The sequence below is a fragment of the Neovison vison genome, chromosome 3, assembly GCF_020171115.1.
Source record: "Neovison vison isolate M4711 chromosome 3, ASM_NN_V1, whole genome shotgun sequence".
NCBI lineage: Eukaryota > Metazoa > Chordata > Mammalia > Carnivora > Mustelidae > Neogale > Neogale vison.
The window spans coordinates 9,075,261-9,089,013 of record NC_058093.1 but is presented as its reverse complement, the minus strand read 5'-3'; the positions used below and the strand labels follow the sequence as shown (position 1 = coordinate 9,089,013).

Sequence of the window (13,753 nt, the reverse complement as noted above, 5' to 3'; positions counted from 1 at the left end):
TGCTGTGATCTAATACAGCACAGAAGTTGGTAGAAGAACAGTACTTTCGATTTCCTGCTGAGATCGTTGTCGGTTCTAAGCTATTCCTTAAGGGTTAACATCACATTAGAGTGACCAAATGAAGATTAATTTAGAGATTCAGATTCTGTCTGGTCTTAGACTAAACCTAGTTGAGAGTTCCTGTGAAAGTAGATTTGTTTCAGAATAACCCCCTTGGGTTTATTAGAGAATTAAAGTGCTTATTACATTTTGTGAAAAGGGGATTGGTTATACCTAGGTATCATGAACCCCTTTTTTTGGTAAATCTGTAATTCTTTTTTTTCTTTTTAGCTCTTAAATATGAACCTACTAATGTCCGTTATCTCTGGGAGCGGTCAAGCCTTTATGAACAGATGGGAGATCATAAGATGGCAATGGATGGTTATAGGCGTATTTTAAATCTTTTATCTCCATCTGATGGAGAACGTTTTATGCAGTTGGCTAGAGATATGGCAAAGTAAGTTTGGAGTATATTTAGATTCTCCTATTAATCATCTTATTTTACAAATCAGAACACATATTTGAAGTAAATATATTTTATTTTTAATTGAGGTTCAAAGAAGTGTTTTATTTAATACATTTTTGTACTTTTCTGTTTTCAAGTCAGCTGTGTGGTTACTTAGAAAAATTTGTATATACAGTTGCCCTTAAGTGTTCAGAAGCTTAATAATGGGGCATGTTCTAAAAGGATGATTAGGTTGCCAGTTTTCCATAACTTAGTTGAAGTTATGTAAATTTGTGGTTATATTATTTTAAATTGTTGTAAATGTGCTAATGAAATGTTTGTGATACAGGTTTTTTTTTTTTTAATCATTTATCTTTAGTTAGTACTAGAATAACATTTTAAGACAAAAAATGTTCCTTGTAGTTGACACATGCTACTGGCTGTGGTATATATTTTATTCTAAAATACTGTGTACTACTGCATTTACTTCTCCAATATGCTATACATCAAAGCAGAGCAAGAACCATTTGGCTAAATAATGTCTTGTCATAAGCTCTCTATCTAGAGATATCCGTTCTATAGTATTTAAGCCTAGGATCAACCATCTTCGTCTGGGTGTCTTGGGGTTAACCCTGTTAACCTTGTGGCCATTGTCATGAAGATGCTTAGCTGTGAAATCACTCCCTGTTATCACAAGGATGGGTTATGTGAGAATACTAGAGGCATTTTTAAGTAATGTGTTGAAGCAGGGCAACCCTAAGTTGATCCTCTGATGTATTGAGCATTGAGGAACTTTTCAGGTTATATGCTAATAGTCCCATCTCTAGCTGTCACGTAATTAGCCCACTAAGCCTCTATTTTATGAACTATTACTTGATCTGTGATAGTAAATTTGTTTTCCGTTTATATTATTTATAATATTTTTTGGGGAAAGGGTGAGGAGGAATAGTTTTGCCACTGCCATAGAGGTCCTTCCTACATGGAATTATGTTACCATAACTTCAGTTTATTAGGATTTCTCTCAGATGCTACTTTTCTTTCAGAAAACATTTATTAAATGTTGGGCAGTGTATAAAACACCAGGGGATCCAGTTTTGAATGAGTTTTAATTTTCCTTTCCCTGTGGAGTTTACATTTTAGTTGAGGGAGACAATAAACAAAAACAACCAAATATATAATATGTCAGATGTTGATAAGAAAAATGAAGCAGAAAAGGGATAGGAAGCTGAGGTATAGGGGTGTGTTATTTTATTTATTTGACAGACAGATCACAAGTAGGCAGAGAGGCAGGCAGAGAGAGAGAAGGAAGCAGGCTCCCCCCTGAGCAGAGAGCCTGATGTGGGGCTTGATCCCAGGACCCTGGAATCATGACCTGAGCCAAAGGCAGAGGCTTTAACCCACTGAGCCACCCAGGCACCCTAGGGGTATGTTATTTTAAATAGTGTGATTAGAGAAGGACTCAGTTCCCTATGTTATGATCGTAATGACCTGAAAGTAAACTAAAGGAAGTATGGGAACGGATATTGAGGGAAGAGTGTCACAGGCAAAGTAAGTGGCAAGTGCAGAAGTGTGCTCTGGGAACAAGCTGTTTAAGGGAACATAGCAGGAGCTGAGATCAGAGAGGCATCCGGAGGTCACTTGGCTTTTTCAGACCATTGTAAGTGCTTTGGGTTTTACCCTGAATGAGTTTGGAAGTCATTGGAAGGTTTTGAGAAGAGTAGGTGTAATTTGACTTAAACTTTAAATCAGGGGCACCTGGCTGTCTCAGCCATTAAGCACCTTCCTTTGGCTCAGGTCATGTGGGATTGAGCCCTGCTTGGGCTGCCTGCTCAGCAGGAAGCCTGCTTCTCCCTCTTCTTCCCCTGCTTGTGTTCCCTCTCCCGCAGTCTCTGTCTCTCTCTCTGTGTCAATTAAATAAATAAATAAAATTTAAAACAAAACCAAAAAACCCTTTAAATCAGTTCTGTTATTTTGAGAATAGTGTGAGGAGTGGTAAGGGCAGAAGCAGAGAGACCAGTTAGGAAATTATTGCAACAATCTATGAAAGGGATGATAGTTGTTTGATCCAGGATAAAAGTGCAGGAGTTGGTGAGAAGTATTCAGATTCTAGATGTATTTTGAAGGCTGAGGTCTCAGGATTTTCTGATACGAAATGGTGTTTGTGTGTGGGTTGGGGTGAGAGAGGCAGACACAGACAGACAGATAAGGGAAGCGTTCTGAGGACTAAACCCTGAGGTCCTGCAGTGTTTAAAAGTCAGGAAGATGAGGAGGAAACAGCAGGGAGACTGAAAGGAAATGGACAGTGAAGTTGGAGGAAATGAAGAGAGCATGATATTCTAGAAATATTGAAGAATGCTTCAAGGAGGAGGGATGATCATCTTTGTGAAGTAGTCAAGGTAGAGCGTGTGAAATGAGGACTGAATGTTGACATTGGAGGTGGGGTGGGAGTTCCTGGGGGATAAGCAGCTCTTTGGAGAAGTTTATAAGAGGAGCAGAGGAATGGGGAGATAATTGGTATAGGTTGTAGGGGTAAGGGATAACTTATAAGTTGGGAAAAAATTATAGTGTATTTGTATTCCGTTGGTATAATCCGCAGTTGAGAAACACATTGAAGATTAATAAGAGAAGGGACGATTGCTTGAGTGAAGTCCTTGAGTAGGTGGGAGGGAATGGGATCTAGTGGGGGTTTGCCCTTGTAAGTGGAGAAGGTAGAAGATATGGCCCTGGGTGTATGTAAGTAGGACGACAGGTTGGGAATATGTGAGATGTTATGATCTGGTTCTCTTTGAAAACTAAAAAGCAAGGTTGTCAGCTGAGAGTGAGGATCAGAGCGTTTTGGAGGTTTGAAGAGAAAGATGAGAAGATGAGAAGTAGTTGTCGAGTCCTTGGAGCCTTCTGCAACATTTGCATCTCCTGGGAGCTTGTTGTAAATGTAGCATCTCAGCTGTATCCCGGCTCTGCTACATCAGAATATGCCTTTGTACAAGACCCCCACTTACTTTGCATGTACAGATTTGCAGAGTACTGGGCAAGGTAACTGGTAACATTGCTGACCAGCAGCGTGGGCCTGCTTGAGGCTTCTGGTCGTTCATTTAGAGCGAGTGCAGTCGGCGTGGTGGGCTGGAGAGGCGGTGGTGCAGAGCAGGCATATTTGAGTTAACAAGGGTTGGGGTTTTATCAAATGATTTTATTAGAAGGGAGAGAGGGGCAGGAGAAGCGAGGAGATTATAATGCAGGGAGTATTCATAATGTTGGTCTGTGGAGACGGGGAAAAGTGAGGACAGGAAGCAGCAGGACAGCGAACAGGTAGATGAGTGCTTTGTAGATTCCACTGAGGTAGAAGAGTTCTTGGACTAAGGTGATGGGGGAACGGGCTGGAATGACACCAGGTAGCTTTTGGAGAGTGAGATGCTTGGCATGATGACATCGTCTTACTGGTGTTTCCGGTTTTTCTGCATCAGCTGTGATTATGATTTTAAAGAAATGTTTTTCTCTTCCCCAGTTTTAAGAAAATGAAAATCATAGGTAATAGATGGTCTAAGCAAAGATAAGAGTTTTATAATCTGAATGAAATAAATATTCATCCATTTTGTCATTTATTTTTTTAGGAGTTACTATGAAGCCAATGATGTTACTTCAGCTATTAACATAATTGAAGAAGCTTTCTCAAAACATCAGGGCCTTGTCTCCATGGAAGATATTAACATAGCAGCCGAACTATACATTTCTAACAAGCATTATGACAAAGCTTTGGAGGTAGGAAAATGTAATAGGTTTCTCTTAGATTTTGGACACATTTCTGCATTTTAGAAATTCTACAAATTAACAATTCCTCACTTTAGTTATGTATATTAAGCTACTTATATACTAAATTATTTATTTAAAGTCTGTATTGAAACAGATTTCTAGATTCTGTGGTAATTCCAAATGAAATGTAACATATAGTTATATATGTTATATATATATATATATGAGAGAGAAAATCTCTCACTATTATCCCAGGTGCCAGATATATCTGTATTTGAGGGTAGCAGGACTCAGCAGCCAGATGAATTGCTATGAATCAGTTCACAAGCTGTTGGGAAAAGTAGTTCGGTTTGATATGGATGAATTCTATATCTTTATTTAAGCATTAATTCATATGATAAAAAATGTTGGGGCGCCTGGGTGGCTCAGTGGGTTGGGCCGCTGCCTTCGGCTCGGGTCATGATCTCAGGGTCCTGGGATCAAGTCCCGCATCGGGCTCTCTGCGGGGAGCCTGCTTCCTCCTCTCTCTGTCTGCCTGCCTCTCTGCCTACTTGTGATCTCTCTCTGCCAAATAAATAAATAAAATCTTAAAAAAAAAAAATGTTAATATATCACAGTGGTTCCTTATTTTAAAGAGACTGCTGTTGCTTTTTGTAGTCCATTTATATGTTGTAAGGATTATTTGAACAAACTATACGAACCTCTGCATTATGAAAAGGTTTTCTGTGTGTCACTCTTGCATCATTTCCTTTTTTTTCTCTATTCTTTTAGGTGATTACAGATTTTTCTGGAATTGTGCTGGAAAAAAATACAGAAGAAGGACCTTCCGAGGAGAATAAAGGTTGTAGTTTTCTTTGCATAGAGTAGTGCACATAATCCTCTCTGGTTTATAATGTGGCATTTTGATAGTTGATGTTCTCATAGCAGGTTTTCCCAGAAGCATTTTTTTCCTCGTAGAGATTTCGTATCTTTTTCTTGTGAATATTTACTCACAAGAAATCTGTTTGAAAAATTCTTTTCAGTCCCTTTTTATTTCTCAGTACATGCATTTGAACATGGCATTTCTCATTTTCTGGGGTCTTTTTAGTGACGTGAAAAAAGAATGGATTACCGAACAGAATATCAGAAACCTTTAGATCTAAAGCAATTTAATTTTCAAAAGTGGCAAAATACTCTGATTAAAAAATTTCTTACTTCAAACTTAAGCATTCATATAAAAAGTAGAAACTAATAGGATTGCTGTCCATTGTTTGAAAACTTAAAATACGCAGTTAGGGGTCTAGCTGGGGAGTCCTACCTGAGGTGTGGCTTGCAGTGTCGCCTTCAGTTCTCTTCCTCATCCCTGCTCTTTTCTTTGTATCACACCCCTTAACTGTTCTGTAAGAATACTAGTATGCAAGACCCTATCTGAGGTTGTAGCAAAATTGAACTCTGTGGGCAGAGTAGACGTCCCCGTTCTTATATGAAAATTCTTGTGTAATACCTTCCTTCTGCCTCTATCCCATGAGGCTTTTGGTGGTGGGGGGAAGGGGGGAGGCACTTGTTACTTGAGTACTGCCCGCTTCAGAATCGCTCCCTCCCTGGCCTCTCATGGTGCCTACAAATTTCATCATCATAGAATCCTTTGGGTTAAGGCATGAGTATGCAAAATCAAAAAGCCTTTTATTTAAATGATCCATCCTAATGGAAAGTAGTCATTCATTTTTACAAACCAGTTGCTGTGCTAATTCGTAGAGAACAAGGCCCAAGATGAGACAAGGGACAGACAGACACTGAAGAGGAAAGTTGTTGGGGTATGAAAATCCCAGTTTCTGAAAAGAGTTTCTTACAAGGTCCTATGCTAGGTGTTTGGGGAATATGCAGATGAAAATGATATTTCCTTCCCACAGGGAGGGAAAGTGGGGTTCAAATGAAGTATATAGAGTTTAATTATAGGAGGAGTAGTGTGATAATTTCTGTAGTAAACCTGACATTATGGGAAAATAAAGAGCAATATACTAAAGATTGGAGAAGGTTTCTAGAAGCATAATTTAAGTAAAACCCGGGTGGAAGTGCATTGCAGACTGAGAGGTTACGGGTGTGAGAGCACTACTTGGTTCAGACAGGATTAGATAGGGTGCTTTGGCTGAGGATCTTGAGTGTTACCGGTGCTGTGAATGAGTGGATCGGAGTACAGCTCTAGTACAGCAGAGGTGGAACTGCAATGCCCTGAAAGCAGGAATTAGGGCATCTGAATAACTGCCAGTTTTGATAGTTTTCTTGGACCTGATCTAGCCTAGAGCTAAGTCTCAAATTGTTTTGCAGCTGTGCTTTCTGTTTAGGATCTTTCATCCCAAAAGTTATATTCCTGTTAAAAATTATTGCTGTCCATTGTTTTGAAAATATTAAGGAAAAAGTTATGTTCGGGTTTTAATTATAGATATAGTAGTCCTTTTGTTGTTTAATATATTTTGCTGTGTTTCATAGATCCACCCCTCCTTCCTTCTTTCCTTACTGACAGACTGAAGGAAGTATAAAAACCTAGCAATAGAGTTGGTCAAATTAGAATTGACTATGGAATCCTTTGTCCTGAATGAAGTAATTGAGATCTTACATAGAATAGAGGGTGTAGTCGCTTCATTTGTCCTACTTCCCAAGCTTGCATGTAGAACTGCTTTTTGTCTGTCCGTCTCATCCAAAGCTGGTGAGAATGTTAGCTGCAGCATACCTGATGGTGTGCCCATAGACATCACCGTGAAGTTGATGGTCTGCCTCGTACACCTCAACATCCTCGAACCACTTAATGTAAGTGACATTAAGATCTGCACTTCGGGTACTTCGGATCAAATCTGCATTATTTTCTTTGACAGGAAATTCTAAGAAATTGTAAGTTTACCCCAAATTTCACATTTTTCAATAACCAGGAAGTCACCATAAGCGTAAATCATTTGTGTGTGAATATCTTATAAAAGCTGAACGGGGCTTGCAGTAATTTTTCTTTTTGATGAGAACAATCCAGAGATCAGACTTTGAGATTGGGCTTTTTAGATAGTTGGTAAGTTCTGACAGCTCTTCTCTTCTGCCAACTTTGGACTAAGTATTTCATTGAATCAAAAAAGCTATTGGGCATTTACTTGGCAGACCTTAGGATAAGGTATTGAAAACAGTATACAGATCCCTGCCGTCATGGAGCTTTTGTTCTAATGGGATGAAATAGATCATGAAATAAGTATGTAAAATAGGGGATGTGAGTTGGAGATAAATACTCTGGGAGAAAATGAAACAGAAGAGAGAGAATATTGGGGTAGGAGGAGTTGCAGTTGTAAATAGGGTGGTCAGGAAAGGCCTCTCTGGAAAGGTGACATTTGATTAATGACAGAAGTATCAGCAAACACAGAGGCCCTGAGGCTTGGGCGTGTTTAACTTGGCAGAGGAAGAGCACAGTAGGTCAGCGTTAGCTTAGCTTCTACCTTGCCTGGTTGTAACAGGCTTCAGAAGTAATGTGTTAAATGAGTGAATGATGGCAGTATGAGATCTTTTTAATAGAGATACGGAAATGAATAGGAAAATGATTATTTAAAACTGTTTTTTATTAAGCCTTGCTCCTTTTAGGCTTGCCCTGGGTAACTGATAGGAATGTAAGAAGAGAAATATACACAGATATGCGTATTTGTAATGAAAGTTTGACTTTAGCCTTTTATTTTGTGATGTAGCCTCTCTTGACAACACTAGTGGAACAGAATCCTGAAGATATGGGAGACCTCTATCTAGATGTTGCTGAAGCGTTTTTGGATGTCGGTGAATATAGTTCTGCACTTCCCCTCCTTAGTGCACTGGTTTGCTCTGAAAGATACAACCTTGCCGTAGTTTGGCTCCGGCATGCAGGTAATAATTTTTTTGTGGGAGGGAGAAGTTTAATCATATAACCAGGCAAGAACTTACTTTCCCAAGATGGTAATAATTATTTTAAAATATTAATGTCTTGGTGAAAGTGAAAGTTTCTGGTTTCAGGGCAGTTTCTGAAAGTCAGGGTTTTTTGTTTGCTTATTTTTTGAGTATAGTTGACATACAGTGTTATGTTAGTTTCAGGTGTGCAACGTAGTGACTCGGTAATCCTATGAATGTCAGTATTGTCAGTTGTCTTGGTATGCCACTACCTGATTTCCCCCACACTAAAGCTTTGGAAGAGTGATTCATTTAATGCTACCGGCATGAAGTAGGACTAACATGTCTGTTAAAAAATACCTTGTATGTGTCTTTCACCTGTCTTTTTTTTTTTTTTTTTTTTTTTTTAGATTTTTATTTATTTGACAAAGAGAGATCACAAGTAGATGGAGAGGCAGGCAGAGAGAGAGGTGGGCGGGGGGGGGGGCAGGCTCCTTGCTGAGCAGAGAGCCTGATGTGGGACTCGATCCCAGTACCCTGAGATCATGACCTGAGCTGAAGGCAGCGGCTTAACCCACTGAGCCACCCAGGTGCCCGTCTTTCACCTGTCTTAACCATAGGCTCCGATTTCTAGTAATAGATTGTCAGACTTGGGGTGCAGTCTAATTTTCAAGAGTTTTAATGAATTGATATTACATATGTTATTTTGAGGGAAAAGTTAATTTTTTTTAGTGTTCTTTGAGCTGCAGATATGCTCAAGATTAGGTTTTATGTATCTTCATTTTATTGCATCTAAATTTATAATCTGAAATAATGTAGAAAAAAATAACTTGAGAAAAACAACAAAGTTTCTTAAATGTATGAAAGCCAAAATATACTCTAATAGGATTTTATATTGAATCCACATAAGAGATGCATTAAAATTTGAGTAGTCTTTGTCTAGAATACTACATGATGGCAGAAGGTTCTAATAGTTCTTAAGATATTACATAATGGTTGAAGGTACTCTATAGCTAGAGAAGCATTGATTGATAATCTGGGTTATTTTGAGACATATCACAGATAGGAAATTGCAGAAAACACTTAGAGATAACTCTTTACCCTTTGGATGACTGAACATGAATACAGGTGAGATACCATCATAAAAACTATAGTATTTGTGGTATTTGAATTTTGAAGACATGAGTGAGGAGTTGGAGTTTTTATTGCCTGTTATCAAAGTTTAACCTGAGGATGATACTCAGCAGAGAGTTGAGAAATTGGAGATTTAGGAAAGCAATTGGAGGCAAAAGTACCATTTTAGGAGGTAATAGCAGTGAAAAAGGAATGAGATTAAAAAAGTCCTAGATTAGTGTTATCACTGTTACAGTGGCAAGTTCAACTGATGGGACTTAATGATTAATTGACATAAAATTTGAGGAATAGAGCCCAAGAATCCCCTTCTGAGAACTTGCCCTGAGGAAATAATTGAGTATGACATGAGATAGTTTATATTGGGGGTCATGGAACCTAGGAGCCTGGCAAGTAACGAAGTGAGTGAAGTAGGCAAGTAAAGAGACTCAGGGTAGTGGGGAGAGCTGGAGAATCCTCTCTGAAGGATGCTGCTGCTGTTTCTCAAATCCGTATTTTTCAATTAGCAGTAATCGCACCTCGGATAAACCTCATTGGCTACGATACTGCCACTGCGCAAAGCTCAAATCCGTATTTTTCAAAAGAATCCAGTAACTTGGGAGTTCATAAAAATCCCAGTTTTAAAAAGCATAGACCGTGTATTGTTTTTAACGGCACTATGGCAGGTGCCTCGTTAGCGCAGTAGGTAGCGCGTCAGTCTCATAACAGCACGATGGCTTAAAAACGGAACTGTGAGCTAGATCGGCTGGCCAGTTTTTAAACTACAGCTTATGTACATGAAAATGTTTACTGCAGGGTTATTTATTAAAGTAAACATTTGGAAATAACCCAAATATCGGATAATATGGTAAAATAAATAATCAGTTGAATGTTATAAATGTTCAGAATGGTAAGGAAGACGTGGGAAGTGTTGAAAGCGTAATGCCAAGTGAATAAAGCAGAACTCCAAACTGTATATCTATGTTGTTTGTATCCTTGTTTGGATACAAATCCTATTTGGATTTAGTTAGAGAAATCGATAGATTGATCAGTCGATAAATGGAGATTAGATGGGTTAGTTGTTTTAAAGTACTAGAAATATTATTTCTAGTACTTTATTATTTATACTAAATATTATTACAATTTTTTTTACTGCTAGAAATATTTCTAGTCCTTTATTTTTTATATTAAATATTATTACAAGTATTTTTTTACTGCTCTGAAGTTTTTTTAGATGGAAAAATAATCTTGGCAATCTTACAGATCTGTAGACATATTTATGCTTTATTTTAACCTCATCTTAGAATGTTTAAAGGCCTTAGGCTATATGGAACGTGCTGCCGAAAGCTATGGCAAAGTGGTTGATCTGGCCCCCCTTCATTTGGATGCAAGAATTTCACTTTCCACCCTTCAGCAGCAGCTCGGTCGTCCTGAGAAAGCTTTGGAAGCTCTGGAACCGATGTATGATCCAGATACTTTAGCACAAGATGCAAATGCTGCACAGCAGGTAGGCTGGCACATAAAAGGAAGTTTTTCTTGGTAGATTATATTTTTGAACTTTCTCCTCCATTAAAGATGTCTCTACAGCGTATATCCAAAAAGTTTATTTTAGTATATTAAATTCAGCATTTTTTTTTTTAAGATTTTATTCATTTATTTGACAGAGAGAGACACAGGGAGAGAGGGAACCCAAGCAGAGGAAGTGAGAGAGGGAGAAGCAGGCCTCCAGCTGAGCAGGGAAGCCCAATTTGGGGCTCGATTCCAGGACCCTGGGATCATAACCAAAGCTGAAGGCAGATGTCCAACAGCTGAGCCACCCAGGCGCCCCTCAGCATTTTTGAAAAGTGATTTTGAATCTTACGTTTCAGCCTCTTGTTAGACATTATAAATTACAGCATCTAAAATATTGGATTTTTAAGTTGTGAAAGATCATAAAGCAAATGTTTTTAAGGTTTGATTCCTAAAATTTTTCTGTGCAAACAAAACAACTTGCAGAAACGAATCTTGTCACATTTATTATCATGTGCTCATTTATTTAGGAACTGAAGTTATTGCTTCATCGTTCTACTCTACTGTTTTCTCAAGGCAAAATGTGTGGTTATGTGGACACCTTACTTACCATGTTAGCCATGCTTTTAAAGGTGGGTAATGGTCTTTCCGTACATTAGCACTGTTGACTTTTTAAATGTTTCAAATTTGATTTAAACATAGATTATAGCTGTTAAACTTTTTTTTTTAAGATTTTATTTATTTATTTGACAGAGATCGCAAGTAGGCAGAGAGGCAGGCAGAGAGAGAGGGAGGAAGCAGGCTCCCTGCTGAGCAGAGAGCCCGATGTGGGACTCGATCCTAGGACCCTGAGATCATGACCTGAGCTGAAGGCAGAGGCTTAACCCACTGAGCTACCCAGGCGCCCCAGTATAGGTGTTAAACTTTTGAAAATGAAAGTCAGATATAGACAGAAGACTAAGAGCTTAATTGTATGTACAGTTGACCTTTGAACAACATGGGAATTAGGGACACCAAGCCTAACACACTTGGAAATCCATGTGTAACTTTTGACTTCCTAAAAACTTAACTACTGATAGCCTATAGTTAAATGGAAGCCTTACTGATAACGTGAACAGCTGATTATCAACATGTATTTTGTAGGTTTTATGTATTATATATACATACAATAAAGGAAGCTGGGGAAAAATGTTTAAAAAAATGTTAAGAAAATTAGGAGGAAGAGAAAATACATTTATAGTACTATACTATAAAAAATTCATGTATAAATGAATCTGTGCAGTTCAAACCTGTGTTGTTCGAGGGTCGACTGTAATTGAAACTTCTACATGCAAGCATAAACTTAACTGTGGAGTAAGTGAAATAAATCTTTGCTAGTACCTATCTAGAAAAGTGAGAACCATAGAATAATCAGATATTGGCCTTCTGGATAGTGGTGTCTATGTGCCAGAATTATTTGCTTTGAAAAAATGTTTTCCACGTGTGACATTTCTCAGTCTAGCGTTTTTGTTGGGAAGTAGTTTGTGTGTGTGTGTTTGTGCGTTAAGAATTTATGTAACTTCTTTTTCCCTACTAAGATGTGATCTACATTCCTCTGGTAGGAAGAAAAAAATAAATCTATTCATTCTCTTTTAGGTGTTTAAATGCACAATAATTTGGCCTTTTTTTTCCTACTGAAGATTACAGGCACACCTGCAATACTTGTGTCCCACAGATTTTCTTTTTCTTTCCTTTATTTCCTTTTAAGATCTTATTTATTTCAAAGAGAGAAAAAGCGAGCATGTGAACAGAGGAAGAGAGATTCCGCACTGAGGACACGCTCAATGTGGGGCTCAGTTCCGGGATGGAGATCATGACCAGAGCCAAAGTCAGACGCTTAACTGGCTGAGCCACCCAGTCACACCACCCCCACAATAGATTTTCTTTAAAAAGTTATATGATCTGGGGCGCCTGGGTGGCTCAGTGGGTTAAGCCGCTGCCTTCGACTCAGGTCATGATCCCAGGGTTCTGGGATCGAGTTCCGCATCGAGCTCTTTGCTCAGCAGGGAGCCTGCTTCCTCCTCTCTCTCTCTCTGCCTGCCTCTCTGTCTACTTGTAATCTCTGTCTGTTAAATAAACAAATAAAGTCTTTAAAAAAAAAAAAAGTTATATGACCTGAGGGCCTGGCTGGCTTAGTTGCTAGATCTTGCAACTCTTGATTATGAGTTTGAACCCTGCATTAGGTATGGAGATTACTTAGAAATAAAATATTAAAAAGAAATAATCTGACTAAAAAAAAGTCTCAAATTATTATGTTTAATTCAGGTAGCAATGAACAGAGCCCAAGTTTGTTTGATATCTAGTTCCAAATCTGGAGAGAGGCATCTCTACCTTATTAAAGTGTCAAGAGACAAAATATCAGACAACAGTGACCAAGAGACAGCAAATTGTGATGCAAAAGGTAATTCTTTCATTTGCTTTATTACATAAAATACTCCTGAAGTATCACCTGATAGTAATCTAATTGAAAATATACCCTTTTCAAATAAAATAAAATTTTCTAATCCAGATTCCTTAAGTATAATAAACTCATTTGATGTTGAGAAAGAAAAGGAAGGTTATGTAAATACTTTAACTTTTGAAAATTGAAAGGAAAACATCTGCTTGGATCTTCCTGTGAAAACACTAAATGGAACTTTTGACTTTTTAAGAAGAAAATATAACTTATTTTAAGAAATCTGTGAAGATGAGATGGCAGTATAAATTACTGTATTTGTTCAGTGACTTCAGTTACATGCTTCATTCTCTGTTAAATTCATTTTTGACAAATGTAGTCATAGAAACTCTGAAAATAAATTGCTTTGACCCAGCCTCAAGTAATACGACTTGAAAAGGCGTCTGTTTTTAGCTGGTAATGCATCAGGTACGTTTGGGTGAGGTTATTACTCAGAAACCTTGAAAAAAGTTTAAATTGGAATTAATCGGTCTGTCAGAAAATTATTTCATTGTTAATGAAGTCAGTAGACCTTGTTAAATAATTGTTACAGTCATGGCAGTGTG

The 13,753-nt window shown here is 38.1% G+C and overlaps 1 protein-coding gene and 1 pseudogene across 1 annotated transcript in view; one reads left to right on the top strand and one right to left on the bottom strand.

The window, feature by feature from the left end:
- Positions 1 to 13,753, top strand: part of GTF3C3 (general transcription factor IIIC subunit 3) — a 40,978-nt gene that overhangs the window by 14,381 nt on the left and 12,844 nt on the right. Inside the window, exons 6-13 of the mRNA XM_044241209.1 lie at positions 331 to 496; positions 4,093 to 4,240; positions 5,003 to 5,072; positions 6,912 to 7,015; positions 7,924 to 8,095; positions 10,510 to 10,712; positions 11,245 to 11,346; positions 13,019 to 13,154. Coding sequence (XP_044097144.1) covers positions 331 to 496; positions 4,093 to 4,240; positions 5,003 to 5,072; positions 6,912 to 7,015; positions 7,924 to 8,095; positions 10,510 to 10,712; positions 11,245 to 11,346; positions 13,019 to 13,154 — 1,101 coding nt within the window. The remainder of the gene's footprint in view (positions 1 to 330; positions 497 to 4,092; positions 4,241 to 5,002; positions 5,073 to 6,911; positions 7,016 to 7,923; positions 8,096 to 10,509; positions 10,713 to 11,244; positions 11,347 to 13,018; positions 13,155 to 13,753) is intronic.
- On the bottom strand, positions 9,670 to 9,789 carry LOC122903734 (annotated as a pseudogene).